The following is a 17,792-nucleotide window of genomic DNA, read 5'->3' on the forward strand; positions in this document are numbered from 1 at the left end:
TAAGTCAGGCTGAAAGAAACATATTACAACTCAGGCTGGAACCTGGACATTGACTTTTTGAATTTTTTTTTTTTTTATGAACTCCATCCCCTCATCAGGATGGAGAGGCTGAAGTTGTGTATGGCAACACGTTTAGTTTAGTTCAAGCTTCAAGATTATATACTGCATATTGTTATAATTGACAAGGTCAGATTTGGATAGTAAATGCACTATGTGATTTAGCTCATATTTAAGTGTAATCTTGGAAAAATCAAGGACTGCCAGTGACTCTTGGAAAGGTCTTTTCTAAAGCTGGAGCTTCTGTGGCCACATTTAATAGTCATTAGCTGGTCTTGTATGTGACAGAAACTCTTGAATTGGACTTTTGGGTTGTCCTATTCTTCCCACTGAGTGGAAGCATGAGAAAAGGTTGTGTACAATCCCTAACAGGATGAGATGTCTGCAGGGCCCACAGGTGCAATAAAAACACCAGGCCAGAGGTGCATTTGTGGCCTGTTTATCCTTGTGTCCAATTTACAACGTTAACATAAAACCAGGGGACACAGCCTGCAAGTTTTATATGGATATTTCTCCCCCCACCAATACATTAATTAAACTCCTGGACATTTCTGGAGCCTTTGCTTACAGCAGTCTCCAGGACCAGCCCAGTAAAGATTGAAAACCACTGCTACTTGAAACTGGTCAGGTAATCTTACAGTGCTCAAATACTAAAGGCCCTGCATCACTAGTGCTGGCAAAGGCAAGGTCTGACCATAGGCTGAAACGCAGAAACAAGAGCTTGTTTTATAAGCCAAATTTATTTTTCAAATCTGAAATTGAAAAAAAAGATCTTTTAACAATTGAGTAGTTTTTTAATGTAAGGCAAGCATACTGCATCAGTCGCAGCTCACATAGGGACAAGTATATGACTCAACCTCTGCTTCCCCATTTAAAGACATGAATACAATATCCTCAGAACTGCACAAGGGTAAACATTTTGAAAGTAAACGGCTTACAGGTACAAAGTCACTCACCACCAAATTCAAGATACTTCACCAACTCATGATCAAAAGGTACCAAGTTCCATGTAACCTAGTAAGTGTAGGTAAATGATTCCTCCACAGAAAAAAAAAAGCAGATAAATTATTGCAAACCAATTCTGTGCTAAGCAAGGTAATTGGAGAATGACTCATTTGCAGCTACCGCCATATGGCTCCCTTCTGGTCAAAGTGAAAAGCAGGAGGCAATAGGTGTGGGATTGCATTTCTCACTTGAAAAGTAAGAAGCTGGAATGTGAGAGCAGAGCACCCAAAAGGTGTACTGACCATCGTGCTGAAGCCTAATGGTGTGATGTAGTCAGGCAGTCAGCCTCAGTCATCTCACACACCAGTGTTGAGAGAAAAACCCCCATGTAGAGGATTTGCACGGTAGTACAGAAAAAAAAATCTGCTCAAGCTTCACCAGCATTTAGCTTCCTACCTGAGAAGTTGCACCCCAGGTCCAAAAAGAGGCGTCTAAATGCTCTGCAGAATCAATATTCTAGGCTTCATTCAACTTGTAATAGACATTTTTCACAATTTCTGAAATACAGGTTAAGCTTATTTCCACTGACTGATCTCAGATCTACTTTTCTTCCCTGCTCAATCTCTCTGGCTTGCCTTTTGGCCTTTCAGTTCACAAAAGCCTCTCTTGCCCCTTAAATGGGACCTTTTTAAATATTCCATATGCTTCCTTTCCTGGTACTGTCTAGAGGACTTAGCTTTCTCAAGAAGCCCATTTTCCCACAGAATACAGATTCCTGCAAACCACTGCTTCATCTTGACACTTTTAAGACTTTCATCTTAAAAAAAAATCCATCCAAGCTGAATTTGTAGTTTTGTGTTCAGTGTATGTAAACTTTCACTTATCTGTATTTAACTCCAACCAGAGTCCTGCTATCACAGGGTGAGGCAAATGGCAGAGAAGAAAGGAATATCGAAAGATACAGAGCTAGAACATTTCAAAGTGTAGACAAAATTCTCATGATTTACTGTATTCTTAATAGAAAAGGGAAGCTGGAAAGCAGCAGACTGTGGTCTTGCATTTGGCAAAACTCCAAATTATTCTAGGTTAAGTGGAATGGAGAAGAGAGCATCATGGTATTTCCTAGGCACAGTGCTATACAGTTTCTAATAAAATCTTCATAATTTATATCCCCTTGTGTCTGAAACCTCTTGCTAATGAAAACCTGAAAATCCTAACCTGTTTGCACCCTCATAATTACACCCCTTTCTTCTAATATACCATGCTGCTATTCTCAAACACATTGTGTGGTAGTACATGGAGAAATATGGAATGGAGTGCTTTGATTTAGCACTTCACTTTTTTTACATGATTTTCCACTGCTTGTTCAGTGATGGTTTCATCTTCTTCAATATTTTTTTTAACCTTCTGGCCCACCAGGTCAAAGATGGATTCTGGGGGAAATCCCTTTGGCTCTCCCACCTTCACCGTCAGCATGTCAAGTGTCAATATTGCACCTTCAGGAATTGCCACTTTCGCCACCACCGACTTTCCCAGCTACAGGGGAGGAAAAAAAACCCAAGCAATATTTAAGTTAAATGCACTGGTAGCTTAGTATAACAAAAAAGGATAAAAAATATTCTGCAGTTTTTGAGAACACGTTGTGTAGAACTACCTTTTCCATTACTTATTCCAAATGAAGATTCATTTAGCATAGTTGCCTTCACTGTAACTAGGCTGCCAGGAACATGTGGATGTTTTCTGAAAGTGGACAGGGGCTCAACGGGAATTTTTCAAAATCACAATGGAGGGAATCTGATTAAAATGACTGGTATTTTAGCTTAATGTAAAAGCAGCTCATAAGCAATCATAAGATAATATTCCCATTACTATTGCCAAGTACTTGGCACTGGTGAGGCCACACCTTGAGTCCTGTGTCTAGTTCTGGGCCCCTGACTACAAGAAGGACATTGAAGTGCCGCAGTGAATCCAGAGAAGGGCCACAAAGCTGGTGAAGGGTGTGGAGCAGAAGTCCTATAAGAACTGGCTGAGGGAGCTGGGGTTTCTCAGTCTGGAGAAAAGGAGGCTCAGAGGGGATCTTTATGACTCTTGACAACTGTCTGAAAGGTGGTTGTAGTCAGGTGGGGGTTGATCTCTTTGTCCAGGCAGCAACTGACAGAACAAGAGGAAATGGCCTCAAGCTGTGCCAGGGGAGGGTTAGACCAGATATCAGGAAAAATTCTCTAAAAGGGTTATCAAGCACTCAAACAGTCTAGAACATGGAAGCAGCTGAGGCATGATCCCCGGAGTTATTTAAAATGTGCAGACATGGCACTTAGGAACACACAATAGCAGCTGGACTTGGTGTTAGGTTGGACTGAATGACCTCATGGGTCTTTTCCAACCTACATGATTGCATGCTGCAATAAACTACTGCAATAAACAATTTGCAAGCTATTTATCTGAATACAGAGTTATTAGCTGTAGGTCTAAATTAGCTGCAGGTTTACACAAACCAAAATCAAAAGTTACCTTTTCATTGCAAGCCATTTCACAAGGCAAGAGTTGTTTGATTGGAGAACCCATTGCTTTTTCCACAGTACGGATGGCTTTCACTAACTCTGCCAGTTCATTTGGCTCCAGAGATGCTTGGTGGTCGCTTCCTTTCCATGTTTTGTTGAGAGTCACATGGCGTTCCAGTACTTTAGCACCCATAGCAACAGCTGCCACTGAAATGGCTATGCCGGTTTCATGTCCCGAATAACCAATGGGGATATCAGGAAAAGCTGACTGATATGCCTTGAATCACGACAGAGTTGGTCTGAATTACCAAGGTAGCAGTTTCAAAGACAAATTTAACAGCGGTAACTGCGGCAGACAAATATTGTGCCATAAAACAAGCAGTTGGTTATGCAGAGAATGCAACTTTTAAAATTTAACAAGTCACACTGCATTACCAACACTATGTTCCAATTTTGACTAATATTATCAATACTGACAAGAAAAAGGAAGCACGTTCTCTTCTACAACTTATGTTTCTCCTTTTAATTCAGTTCTACAATTCAGGGTCTTCAAAGCCTGTATCAGTGTAAGTAACAGTAGTAGTATCCTATTTTCATCCAAGAACCCAGTGGACTGGTTAAACTTAATCCCTGTATCCTAAACAGATTTCTTCAGATTGTATTTAAAATCTGAAGCAATCTTTTAATGCCTGCATAGAGGACAGTCAACAAATTCTAAAGGCACTTAAATGCAGCCATGTGCCATTCTATTAAAAATAATATACTATGTGTGCATAGATCTAAGGTGGTGCTTGAACACTGGCCAGTTTGGGAAAACTTTTTTACGTTGCTCTTTGGTGTATCCTGGTAATATTTCAAATGAAGAAAACTATAGTATGGTCTAATCAATTTTCTTCATTGCTCTGATAGTCACAAGATGCTTTCTTAACGAAGTTTCTGGTCTAGCTCCCTATTTAGAATTACATTCTCACTTAAAGCACACTTTATTTTTATCACTTTTTTTTAATCACTTCTTTATGATAACAATCTACATGATTTTTATTAGTGCTATAAACAAGAGGGTTAAATGGTCAACTACATGTCATGTTTTCCTCTGCTGAACTTTGAACACTCCAGTAATATCCTTTCTCATATTCCTCAAAGGTGAGTTCTGCTAAGAAAGGACCCAGTGGATCTTTTTTACTTCAGTGCTTGCATTGCGAATTAGAGGAACATCTTGTAACGTCTGAGAAGCAAGCTCCAGCACACCGTAAGACCTGGAAGTGTATTCCAGTAAAAGAACACAGCCCTTTTTTGCTCCCCTACCCACAGCAGGCTCTGGGTTACTCACTGACCGATATAACACGGAGATTGACATCCTCTGGCTGCAGCGGGTACGCGCTGGTGCACTGCAGGAAGCAGAAGTTTGGATTGATGGGCTTCACAATCTGATAAACCTGATGCATTGTGTTCATCGACTGCATCCCGCTGGAAATCACCATTGGGCGACCTAGCCATTAGAAAATATGCACAATGTTTTGTCCTAGGTCTACAAGAAAGCAACCCAAGATTAAATTACTTACTTCAAGTAAATTATTCAGTAAAACTAGAAAAGAATGTTGGGTAAAACTTTTTTTTTTCAAGGTCTGAGGGTGAGTTTCTTTTAAAGAAACTTTGGATTTTTTCCCAAAAATGCACTGGAGGAAAAATCTAATAATTGAGCTACTGAGAAATTGTGATGTTCACCAAGATGGCTCCAAGAAAATGCTTACCTTTCTTTGCAGTCTTTTCCAAATATGGAAAATTATTTGTATCTCCTGATCCTACTTTGAAAAATGGAACATCCAGTTCATGTAGAAATTCCACAGCCATCTACAAGGAAAAGAAATCACTGTTTTAACACTCCACTTCTGCTGGATCAAGGGATAAAGAACTACGGTTCTTGGAAATGAACAACCCTTTAACATAGCAAACCCAAAGCTTAATTAAGCAGGTCAGTATTATAGACATCTCCCCTAAAACCACTGCTCCTGAAGTGACATTTGCTATCCTGACAATATTAGTTTCTGATTTCCCTCCAGGTGGAGTATAATTATGATGCTGTCTTGAGTTTTGTAAACAAAAAAAATGTTTATTCTATTCCATCTATTGAAACCCGTTTGAGGAGATTTTTCTTTATCTGTTGTAACTCCAGAAGAGAGGGGGTAACTGCCTTCTCTGATAACAAGCCAGCTGTTAAAAACCAGGTGGAGCAGTGTTGCTAATCTCTGTTCATTCTTCCACCACTCCCATGGGGATATCTTCTGTTAATGGACCATTAAAGCTCACCAATGACATGACACATTACATCATACCATTGTGTGATGCTCTACCCAGGGAAGAGGACCCAAACCATCTTCACCTAGATAAAAGGAGTCACAAGTGTCACCAATCATCAGGTCTTCCACTGGATTCCTGGAGGAAGACCAGACCCATCTCACCATTACTAGACCTTTTTTTCTATGGGACCATCTCTACTCCAACAGAACTGCATCTGCCACTCCAGGAAGAGTTCCTCTAGACTGCCTCCAACACCCTGACTAACAGGGGGACAAGTTGCATTTCTGACTCTGTCAGGGTTTTCTAGGATTTCTTGTTTGTTTGCTTATTCTTCTGTACTACAACATTTGTATTTTTATATCCCTAGTAAAGAACTGCTATACCTATTCCCAAAATCTTCACCTGCCACCCTTTTAATTGCAAATTTATAGTAATTTGGAAAGGGGGGGAAGGGCTTACATTCCAAGGGAGACTCCAATCTTCCCTGGCAGACACCTGTCTATCTACACCTAGACAGATGCCTTCTTTCATGCTTCTATTATACTGCAGATTTTTGACTGGGTTCATTGTCTCCAGGCAGTCTCTGGTCTCTCACCACAGCTGGTCACACCAGTTGTACATTCTGCTGCTTGTAAGTGAGCTCCACCTCCACTTAAAGATGAACTTTTTTCTCTATTTTTTAAAACACTACCAGAGAGAGCAACTACCTGCAGATGGAAGTCTGCCTGTTGAAGAAGAAATATACTACAAGCACACACACAGTTGTCCTGCCACACACATCCTACAGGTCAGAAGTATTAAGCCACAGAGTGTTTTAAGCTACAGGTAGCAGAACAGATTCATCACACTGAAAACTAGTATGAGCATATTAAATAAGCACCAGGTAAAAAACTCAGAAGTGCCCAAAAATGTAAATCCAAAATGAGTTTGCTTTTAGGAGAGACATGAGACAATAAAATATGCCAAGGCAAAGACTGTAAAACTGTTTATTTAAATGCCAATTATACTCTGCCTTTGTCTAAAAATATGTGTGCTATACTGAAGACAAATCAAGAAGTATTAGAGGCTTTCTGAAAACAGGTATTACATCATTAAGTGGCCTTTTAAAAATTAGTACTTTATTGGAAGAAAATTTAAATTCCAAATCTATCACAGGCAAGAGGTATTTAAATCCTCCATTCACCTCTGGGGAAAATAATGAAATAGTTATGTTTGTCCCCTGTCGTCAACTACCCACAAACACTTTTAATTTCTTCAGCTCTTTCCTTGTTGCAGTTAAATTTACTTATTGCTAGAGAAAGAATGCTAATGTCCACATCTTATTCAGGCTAGTTTTTCTTTCATCAGTATGATGGAAATTCAATTTCTTGTACCTGCAATGTATAACATCTCTCTATTTACTATCTAATATAGTTTATTCAGATGCATTGTGCATAAAGACAGTGGGTATTCCAGAGTAAAAAGGCACAGATCTTATCTCAGGAGATGGCCAAAAATTAAGTATGACAGGAAGACCTTGTATCTAAGGCCACTCTTTATTAGGTAAATATCTCTCCAAAATTAGCAGCTCTTCTTTAAGAGATTCAAGTACCAGGAAGTCATTTCAAATTACAGGAATGACATTAAAGGGAGTGGTTCAATGAGATCCTGCTTTGTCTCCAGTACACACTGGAACAGAATAAATAAAGAAGTTATTCATAACCTTTGTACTTATTTCACATATCACTTCATTAATTTCCTCATTTAGTTAAACACACAGTTTAACCTCTTTGACTTAACTGGACTTCCAGAGATTATGTTCAATTTACTGAAGTTAATGTATAAAACCTTTCAGAAATTAATGAATTCTCAAAGACTTTTAACGTCAATTTATGCAATATTCTCCTTAAGTTCCAAACCCCTGTCTTGCAGAAATGCCACCAGAATTCTTAGGAGCTGTGTAACGTAATTACTGCTCAAAAAGGAGGCACAAACATGTATCAGATCTGTTAATTAGTTGATGAAGCCACATACAAAGGAGCACAGCAGAGAAAAAGAGGGATCCCAGCAGCAGAAAGTGATCTTAGCTTCTGCCTATAAAAGGTGTTTTGTGTTGCACTACAGCCGTTAGGAACCAGAGGTTTTAATATCAGAGAAAGGAGTCCCCAAAGGCATGTGGGTCTTCAAGATCCCAGATACAGAAGTCCAAGACACCTGGGTTCATTTACTCCTTCCTTAAAGGAGGACGTGTTGCTCAGCAGGTCTTCTAGACACGAAGATAATAATAAAAGAAACATCACCACACTCTTTTCACAGATCTATTTCTGCATCCTTGGCACTGAGCTATTGCCATATACACAAAACATATTTGTCTGTCATCACATGAGGAGGGAGAACAAATTATAAGAAGTAAGAATAACACTGATATATCAGGAATTGTCTCTGATTCCAAGAGTGAGACACTGAGTAGATTGCCTTAAAACATTGAATAAATCACACCCTTGTCCTATCCTGGATATGTCTACTTGGAGAAAGCCAGGGACATTGCTCTGCTGGCTATATGCAAGAGTGTCTAGTAGGGTCTCTTTCCATTTGGTTCTCTGTATTTTCTTGGCCACAAAGAAAAATGAATCTCTGACATCTCATCTGTACTGAAGTTGAAGTGTTACCTTACCTTTAGAGCTTGCACATTTCAGCTGTGTGCTGCATTTGTTAATACTGTTGCTACCATCATTCTGGGGCAAACAACACACAACAGCTACAAGTATACATGTCTTAAGGGGAACAGCAGCAGGAGTTTCGTGGAGTTGTGACGCTGTTGACTGACTGGTCAAGGGCCCTCTGGCAAAAATCAGTAAATGATTCAGCAGTAACAGGGCAAGGTGCTGAGCCTGTCCATGAGATTAGTAAAAGAAACGGGCATAAACACTTCTCCTGCTTAGAAACATTGCAGGGGTCTAGCAAATAGCAAGGAGGGAGGAAAAAAAGAGGGAAATAATCGGGATTAGATCAAGAAAGGAATCTAGTTTAAATACAGAAGGAAGTTTGATATGCTTGAAACCAACACATGAGACAACACCGGAGAGCAATCTGATTGCCAAAGTGACCTACACTCTCAAAGCCTCAATTGTTTATGAAGGTCAAAATGAAGCCTTGCCCCTAATATTACTTACTGTGCGTAAGTATCTCAACACATGTGGCAAGTCTTCTAGCCTTCTAAAATATTCAGCCAACCATTGTAGAGAGAGATGAACTGGCAGATTACTCTAATTCTCTCAGTTAGAAATTGATTGTCCATATATTCTTTATATGTAAGAACTATAACACATAAGACCCAACAGAAACAACAGCCAGACTCCCCTTGTCATTCCAGTATAGCTTACATACCTCATCCATGCCAGAAGCAGTAAAGAAAATGCCAATCTCCTCTGCATACTTCTTTAGCTCTCTATACTGGTCATGACTGAACTCCAAGTGGCGCTTGTGCTCCCCATAGGTCTTTCCCCAGGAGTGTTTAGAGATGTAGGGTCTTTCTAGGGCTTTCTTGTTGAATTTGTACTCCAGTTCACTCTTCTGGAACTTAGCACAGTCTGCTCCGCAGTCCTGCAAAACAAGCTGGTGCACACTGAGTGGAAGTGCAAGTGAAACTGCACTCAACCTAACTCTGAATGCAAGGAGTGAGTAACTGATGTGCTTATCTGTTGTGGAGTTTTCACATTATCATCACAGCAATCACAGAAATGGTAATGAACACAGAGTGACTGTGGACCTACACACACATTAACCCTTTTATTTCAAAGTCCCGATACACTTAGTAGAGCAGCGACTGAGAGAAATCATATAAAACCTCAAAACTACTTAGTTATGCATACTGCTTATTCAAAGAGTTGACTTCTGTGGTGTTTTTCCCAGATTAGCTATCACTGATAATTTTACAATAAAGAAGGACACAGGATTCTGTGGAATAAGGATTATGAATCTGAAATTCATAGAATCATCAAAGCCAGAAGAAACTTTTAAGATCATCCAGTCCAACTATCCACCCAGCATCACCACAGTTACCCCCTAGATCACATCACCAGCACCAGAAACCTCTTGCACACCACCGGGAATAATAATTCACTTGAAGTCAAATAGTGAAGATATATCCTCATTACAGCAGCGTCCACTTACACCCCAATCACAGAACTGAATGCACCATGCCCCGAGCTGTGATGATGTGTGGGTTTCTATCTAATGGATCAAATTTGAAAGCAGTTTGGCTGTCTTACTGTATGACACAAGCTTTAATGCAATAAAGCCCTAATGTCAACCAGGTCAAACTTGAGTTTCATTAGAGACGGTTCAGCAGCTGCCTGAGACTTCCTAAATTCCCCATGAACTCATGCCCCAGCTGCGGGTCTGCAGCCATGACACAAGATCACAGAATGAATTAATTGGAAAAGACCCCTGAGATCATCGAGACCTTGAAGTGACTGAACACCACCTTGTCAAACAGATCATGGCACCAAGTGCCTTTCCTGGAACACCTCCAGGGACAGCGACTCCACCACCTCCCTGCGCAGCCCATTCCGATGTCTGTTCAGCCCTCCTGCGAAGAATTTCTTCCTGATTTCCAGCCTTAACCTCTCCTGGCACAGCTTGAGGCCATGCCCACTCATCCTGTCACTGGCTGCCCGGCAAAAGAGGCCAGCCCCCACTTGGCTACGAGCTCCTCTCGGAGTTTGGAGAGTGGTAAGGTCACCCCTGAGCCTCCTTTCCTCCACGCTGAACAACCCCAGCTCCCTCAGCCGGTCCCCACAGGACAAGCGCTCCAGAGCCTTCATCATAGTCAAATGCAACGGTCTCCCTGCAGACAATTTGTGTTTGGAACAAACCCTCCCGTGCGTCCCCCGGCCGCACCCCGGCTCTCCCGCTCACCCGCCTCCCCCTGCGCGCACCTTGGCCATGCGGATCATGCGCTTGGCGATCTCCAGGTCGCCCTGGTGGTTCTGCCCGATCTCGGCGATGATGAAGCAGGGCTGGTCGCCGCCGACACGCCGCCCGGGGCACAGCTCGAACTCGCGAACCATGGTGAGATGGCGGCAACGCCACGGCTCCTCCGCGACTGCGCCGCCGCTCCCGACCCCTCCGCCTCTCCTCCCGGCAGCACCGATCGGCGCCGCCTCTCCCGGCCCGCCCCGTCTCCTCCCGGCAGCACCGATCGGCGTCGGCAGGGGGCTCAGCCGCTCCGCGCCCTCAGCGCTTCCCGAGCTGTGCCTGCTGTGGAGCGCTGCTCGCGGCGACGTCGGCTGCGGCTTTCCGCGAAATACACACCAGCTGCTTCACCCGAGATCCCAGGGATGGTTGCTCCACTACCTCCCAAAGAAACCTATTCCCAGACCTGACCACCCTGACAGGGACAGTTTTTTTTTCTGGTATCTAATCTGAATCTCCCTTGTCTAACCTTAAGGTCATTTCCTCTTGGCCTCTTCACTGCAGGCACGGCAGGAGGACCCGAACCCCAGCACACTGCACTCTGCTTTCTAGAGTTGAAGAGACTTGGATGAAATAAATGGTGAAGCAACGGCTAAGGCCACTTCTGAGATTATTTTACTCCAAAATCCTTCTCTGACTAACATGTAGATACTCTTGTGACATTCTGGGCCTATCTGTGAGGTTTTTTATGGAACTGAAAATCAGTAATTTCAGTTGTTACGATTTTGTGGTACATGTCTGGTGGTTGTTTGTTTGTTCATTTGTTTTATCGGATTTGTTTTGTTTTGATGAGGGATATGAAGCTGAGTTGAGTCTCAAGGGCTCATTGACACACAACAAGTTACAGTACAGTAATTATTTTTGCTGGTATTGACTGTTCCCCGAGGAGAGTTGCATCCTTCTGGTAGACTGCAGTGACTGATTGAACACAACCAGCAGACTCTAAGCTGTGTAGTACTACATGGGAGATAGCCTAAGAAATTGCCTTTCAAATCAGAAATGGCCTTGATGAGCGATACTCTGCAATATGCCAGTGGTTCTCAAAAAGGATGCTGTCTTTTACAAAGTGCTGAATTTAATAAATTATGGTGAGAACATCACATAATTTTTTTTTCTTTGTGTGACCAAGAATTGCAGATGATGAAAAATGTTTGTATCTGTATCAAACCAGACAGTTCTCTAGAAACAGGTCAGTTGCCTGAGGGTGTCTCATAGATGAGAAAGTTTCCTGACAACAGAACTCATACCGTTTCTACTGGTCAATTACATTGACTACAGTCACAGGTGGATACAATGCAGGCACAGTTTTTTTAGGGGTGACTGTTACAGAAAGAGATCTGAGTAAAATACAGTCCCTGAAAAAAGGTTGCATTTATGCAATAGGTAATACATTCTTAATGTTTTTATGACATTTTTCCAGAGAAAAAATAGAAGGTTGAAACTGTACTGCAGGAATTACTGATGAACCACACATGGGCTACAACAGTATAATTTCAGGAACTAGAATTGAAAGCCATACTGTTGAACTTTGGGATACTAAACATTAACTATCACTTTATGAAAACACCTGACACTCAATATTGGCTATGCAAACAATTTGTGAATGTAACCTTAATACTGCATGTATATAAATACTGAGAATAATTATAATGAAGTTTACTCCAAAAGCTTGCTGATTGAAAGAGCAGCTCATTAAGCATTTCTTAATTGTAGTATTTGAAGCAAGCCTCTAATGTGCTACGTCTCACTGAATTTTAGCTTACAGTTTAATAAACCACCTATCCCATGAGACATTTCTCCAACTAAACTACATGGCTTGAGGACAAAAGCCCAGTTGTTCTTGTAGTTCCTTAGGTGCTCTAGGTTCTTCCTGCACAAACATTTACCACCATTTCCACAGAACAGACACACCCTTCTTTCCTGGGGCAAGTTCATTATTCAATCATCAGGTAAAGAAGCAGAAAAAAATGCCTTCAGAACACAAGTAATTAACTTCTGGAATAATTTTGCAATGACAGAATAATATTTTGTGTATTATAGCCTAAAAATGATAGAAGACTGAGCCCCTGTGCTTTTAATTATTATTAAAGCAGTAGAATTAAAGGTACGATTATATGCAGTGATACATATATACACACACATATATACATATACATACGTACGTACATACATACATATATATACACACACATATATATTTCTAATGTAAAGCATGAAAGAAAGAAACGAATAATAATAGTACAGAAACTGAACTATTCCAACTCAGGCAGTTTTACACTCCCTAGCACTTCCTAATGAAGCTCTGGCCACAACACTTCCAACATTGCATTCTGTGAAACTCTGTGGTCCTGTGTGATGTTTAAAACCTTGGTTCTGTTGCAGGTTTGTCTTTTACTTCAGTGGGAGAGCCAACTCATGCTGAGGATTTAATGGATGTATTTATGGGCAGTAATGAGAAGTATACATGGAATACAATGGAATACTTCCAGCTGGAAGGGCCCTACAATGATTGTTTAGTGCAATTGCTTGACCATTTCAGGGCTTGTCAGTGTGCCGGTTGTCACACTGATGGTTATCACACTAGGCAAGCTGAATTTATATGCAGTAATGCTTTATTCAGGAGTTACAAAGCTTGAGACAAGTGCATGTAGTTTATGCACTCAGATACAGACTTCTATACAGCTCTAAAACTTGCCTGGCATGATAAAAGACATTTGAAGAGCCTTGCTCCTTGAAACAGATGATGTACTTGCAGCTTTGACATAGTTTTTAGGAAGAAAATTCCATGATGATACAGTGATGACAACCATTTGCCAGCAGCAATTCCTTGCAAATATCAAGATCTAGTACATTTCAAAAATCTTGAGTTTGTCAGTGAATTTTAATTCTCTGGTCTCCTTTCCTTGGATGATATACTCTGCAGTTCTGGAGGTGTTAACTTCCCAGGGCCACATAATTTATTTGTCTTACTCATAAACAGTGCATAAACTATATGCACTTGTTTGATTGCTTCCTTGTCCTCCTTGTTATGCCCAAAGCAGCGTTCTCAGCTCTTAAGATTATTCCTCAAGAATCAGAAGTGACTGCCAGTGAGATGTTTATAGTCTTGTGGCCTCTGTTTTTCGCCTTGCACATATTTTCCAGGTCTCTAGTATTATCCCACACTTAAATTCTAGATCATAACAAAAGGTACCCAACTTCAGTTTGCACTGAGTAAATTCACTCACACTAATAACAAACCTAACTACTCACAGTTCTTGTGGCCTTGCAATGCTAGCATTAGTTTTCTTACTAGCAATGACAGTGTAATTTTTTATGGGGCCATCCAGACAATAGTGACAGACAGTACATCTTGTGGTGACAGCAAGAATTTGATATCTGCAGATTTTCTTTATTTCAGCCCAATATCTGAATTTTAGTTTTCACACAAGTTTGAAAAGCTAAGAAACCAGCATGTTTCCCTTTTGCTCTGACCAACTTTCTAATGCAACTTTAAGAACAAGCCTGTGTACTGTAAATGAGTCCAGATGTGCTAACAGTTTAGTAAATTACAGTAATGGATTGACTTGTCCTTTCGCCAGATCTTGTGGAGTTTAAATAACTGTTTAAACTACTTCCACAGGAAGAAGTGAGAGATGAAGATTGCATACATTATTTGGGAGGGGAGGCTGGGATGATGTGAGGCAGGAAGGGATTCAAACGGGAAAAGATGTAAGGAGAAACTAGGGAAGAGTGACAGAATAAAGTGGTACTGGCAGATACTGGGCCAGTGGATTGCTGACAATGCTGTGAAGCCCAAAAATCTGAGGAGCATAAGAAGCTGGACTGAAAGTTGGGGGACAGGGAAGTTTAAAGGATACTGGTTTCATGAGAAATGCTGCTGGAAATAGCAGCTGAGGGGACTGAATCATGAAACTCAAAGAGCCTTTCCATAGTGCTGTGAATAATATGAGACAAATGGGGCTATAAATAAGGGGTTTTACATGAGAAGAAGGCAGATGATGTTAAACATAATCTTTTTTCCCCTAAAAAATCACAAGTGAAGGAATATGATCCGTTAGAACATATTCAAAATTGTAAAGATTTAGAACATAGCTAGAGGCCTACCATCAGTATATTTTCTCCTTCCTTCTGCACAACTGTCTTCTCTCCTTCAGTTATTTCCTGAACTGAAGGAACAGAGATCTCTATGGTCCAATCCTGTGTGTATCACTGGAGTGGGTGCACTGGCTTGCAGTTTTTGACTTAACAACACATATGACACAAAGCACATATTTAGGGCTATACAACCTTCAAATTACAGAGGCTGCTAGTTTTAGGATTTTTCAGTCATCATTTTTGCCTCTTCCAGCATACTTAGTGAACAGTCAGTAACATATCCTCCTCAAAAGCAATCTTGCCCCAGACTGCACCAGATATGGTGGAGGTGACTGTCCTAGTCTGTATATCCTGTGTTTTATAAGACAGCAGGGAAACCGTGACCAAAGCTCTAGGTAAGAGAAAGCTGGTCCCTAAATCAGCCAGTTCTGATTCACTGTTTTTGGCACCACACTGCTGGGTGATACTCGGCAAATCACTAAAATAAGCTTTTCACATCTAATTGTCAAACTGAATTCTTACAGCTAGCTTGTTCAAGGCATTATTGTTTAGTTTACAGATCTGTTGAATTCTTGCAGCTACAAATCAGTATGAGAAATGTGCTGAACCAACACAATGCCTGTATAAAATATCTGGTCTTTGACATCTCTGAATTGGCATTTGGAATAAGTAGACACCATCCACTCCAATCTGGTTGTACTTCAGTTCTACTCTGTACGAGCAGAGGAGGGAAGAGAGTACACTCTGTAAACTGAGGGCAGAGAAGGAGAGGACTAATACTCTCACTTTTCTGAGAGTTGTGTAAATGTAAATTATTACTTTAAAAGCCTCCACACAATTATAAAAGGCATAAGGGAGAGCCATAGGACAGAAATAATACATCTCTTGTCAGAGGAACAGTTGAAAGTGTGTGATGCAGAAACCCATGACACAGAAAACAGTGAGAAGAAACAAAATGTTTGTTTGTCAGCTTAGCTTGGGGCTGTCAGTCCTGCCTCAGCAGTGCTGTGGGAGTGCCAGTATACATCTCAGCTTCCTGGCCTGCCTGGCTGACATCGCTCATCGTTTACCTACTCATCACTACAGCCTGTGGACTGAGGTCATAACCAAGCCCATTCTCAGCTGGTCTGTATATGTTAGTCACAAGTACCCACTGTAGAGGATCTTGCATCTGGATCCAGTCACTTTCCTCCAGCAGATCAGAGTCTAGGTGTTGCAAGGAAATAGATCTCTAACATCTAACACTTGCAAGTATTAGAAAGAAAACTGAACTCTGACAGAAAAAATAGGCATTCACGTAGATGTTACTGCCTTTATTACCCAGGGGAAAAAAAAGTCAAGTAAATGTATTTTGTGATAAGGCAGCTGATTGGGTGCCTTCTATGTGTTCAGAATGTAGATTACTTGGACACTTAGGGGAAAGTGATGCAATATCTCACCTTCTGTATGGAATTCAGTCATAAACCTGTTGCTGTTTTAGGAGGGAGATGAGAATCTTGGCAGATGCAAGAGCTTCAAAGGAGCTTCAAAAACTCTTGACTACCCAGTTTTCCATATAGTCAAACTACCTTTCAATGTTCTTCTAAAAATGCTAATTAAAAGGAAAAAAGAAAAATACCTGTCAATAAAGTTTTTCTTTTCCTTTCTACCAGAGCCTTCTTAACTCAACTTCCTTACCTTGCAACAGTCCGCAGTAAATTGTGATTTCTATTCAGTATGGGTTTCAACAATCCCTGTATTTCAAGGGGCTGTCATTTATTTCAGGTTCAATTAAATCATAAAAAAATAATCACACTTTGAAAAGCAGTTTACAGCAGAAATAGAATTAAAGAGTTATTTTTATTTATACTTCTTTGTGTGAGGTTTTTCTACGCAGTTAGATTCTTCTCAACTTTTTGTGACCTGTGTTGGGTTTGGGCAAGGTGAAATACTCATTCTGCACCTCATGAAATGCTTTTGTGTCTGTAAATCAAATCCAGAAAAGGCCACTGCTTCATTGTTTCTAAGGAAGCCAACAGGACTGTAATACATGGAAGTAGTGATAAATTATTTGCTAATATTTCAAATAGTTTTACTACCTTAGGAGTGCAGAAGTTCCACGTTCAGAAGTGATACTAAAATACTAAGACAATGTATTGTGAAGTAACCTTCAAATCCAAACTGTAGAACAAAGGTGTAATACAGATTGTCTAGAAAACTTAATTGGAAACTAATTTACTGAACATGTTTTCAAATATACTACCAAAGAAAAAAAATTTCACTGAATACTTCAGATGGTGTTGGGGGAATTTACAATTTCTGCTGTAAATTAAATAGGTCTCTTCAGTTATGTCAGAGAAGATGAGCGTGAGATTCTAGGACAGAGAGGTGCTTATTACCTACACTGTTGCAAACACTTTATTCAGACAGGCTAGGAAGTTATCATCTGTGGAGAACTAATTTTTCTCTCATGACAATTCTGTCAGGCAGGATGACAAGTCTTCCTTTGGATGTAATAACTTCACATGCAGCACATTCTACAACAAGAAGAAACTATGAAGTCAAACATATGTGTCACTGCTTTGTGGAGATTCTGTTTAATCTTTCACTAGTGAGGAATTAAAAAGGTTTTGCTGTGAACTGGTTCTTGAAGATATGAATGGTAATTGCCCTTATTCAGGCTTAAGGAACCCTTCCAAATGGAATTTCAAACATGATTGAGTGGCCTCACAATGACATCAATCATCTTCCTTGTTGGCATGGATGCCAGACAAGAGTAGATGAAGCAAATTTAATAAAGCAGGAATTTGAGGCTTCTTGCAGGCTTCAGCAGTTCTACATAGTAACATTTTTTTGCTTGTTTGTTTGTTTTTGGTAATAATCCTTTATCCTGAAAAGGGGAATCAATGATTCGGCTTGCAAATGTGTTCTAGAAATACTTGCAAATAGGTAATTTTT

General features: G+C 40.5%; 1 protein-coding gene across 1 annotated transcript; it reads right to left on the reverse strand.

The window, feature by feature from the left end:
* Positions 1-778: 778 nt before the first annotated feature.
* On the reverse strand, positions 779-10,906 carry NANS (N-acetylneuraminate synthase). The gene is made up of 6 exons (XM_066181532.1): positions 10,721-10,906; positions 9,168-9,383; positions 5,255-5,354; positions 4,838-4,992; positions 3,514-3,780; positions 779-2,538 (listed from the first exon to the last, which is right to left on the reverse strand). The coding sequence occupies exons 1-6, from the start codon at positions 10,850-10,852 to the stop codon at positions 2,329-2,331; spliced, it is 1,080 nt and encodes a 359-aa protein (XP_066037629.1). The 5' UTR covers positions 10,853-10,906; the 3' UTR covers positions 779-2,328.
* Between the last annotated feature and the right edge of the window lie 6,886 nt (positions 10,907-17,792).

This window comes from Chamaea fasciata, unplaced genomic scaffold (genome assembly GCF_029207755.1).
Source record: "Chamaea fasciata isolate MVZ Bird 193981 ecotype frontalis unplaced genomic scaffold, bChaFas1.0.hap1 SCAF_4, whole genome shotgun sequence".
NCBI lineage: Eukaryota > Metazoa > Chordata > Aves > Passeriformes > Sylviidae > Chamaea > Chamaea fasciata.

Bases quoted from the DNA above. Each gene is read 5' to 3' on its own strand.
- NANS (XM_066181532.1), bottom strand. From the start codon at position 10,852: ATGGTTCGCGAGTTCGAGCTGTGCCCCGGGCGGCGTGTCGGCGGCGAC. The intron at 9,384-10,720 runs GTGCGCGCAGGG...CTTGTTTTGCAG, and splicing joins GCATGATCCGCATGGCCAAG to GACTGCGGAGCAGACTGTGC. The intron at 2,539-3,513 runs GTAACTTTTGAT...CCTCCCCTGTAG, and splicing joins AAATGGCTTGCAATGAAAAG to CTGGGAAAGTCGGTGGTGGC.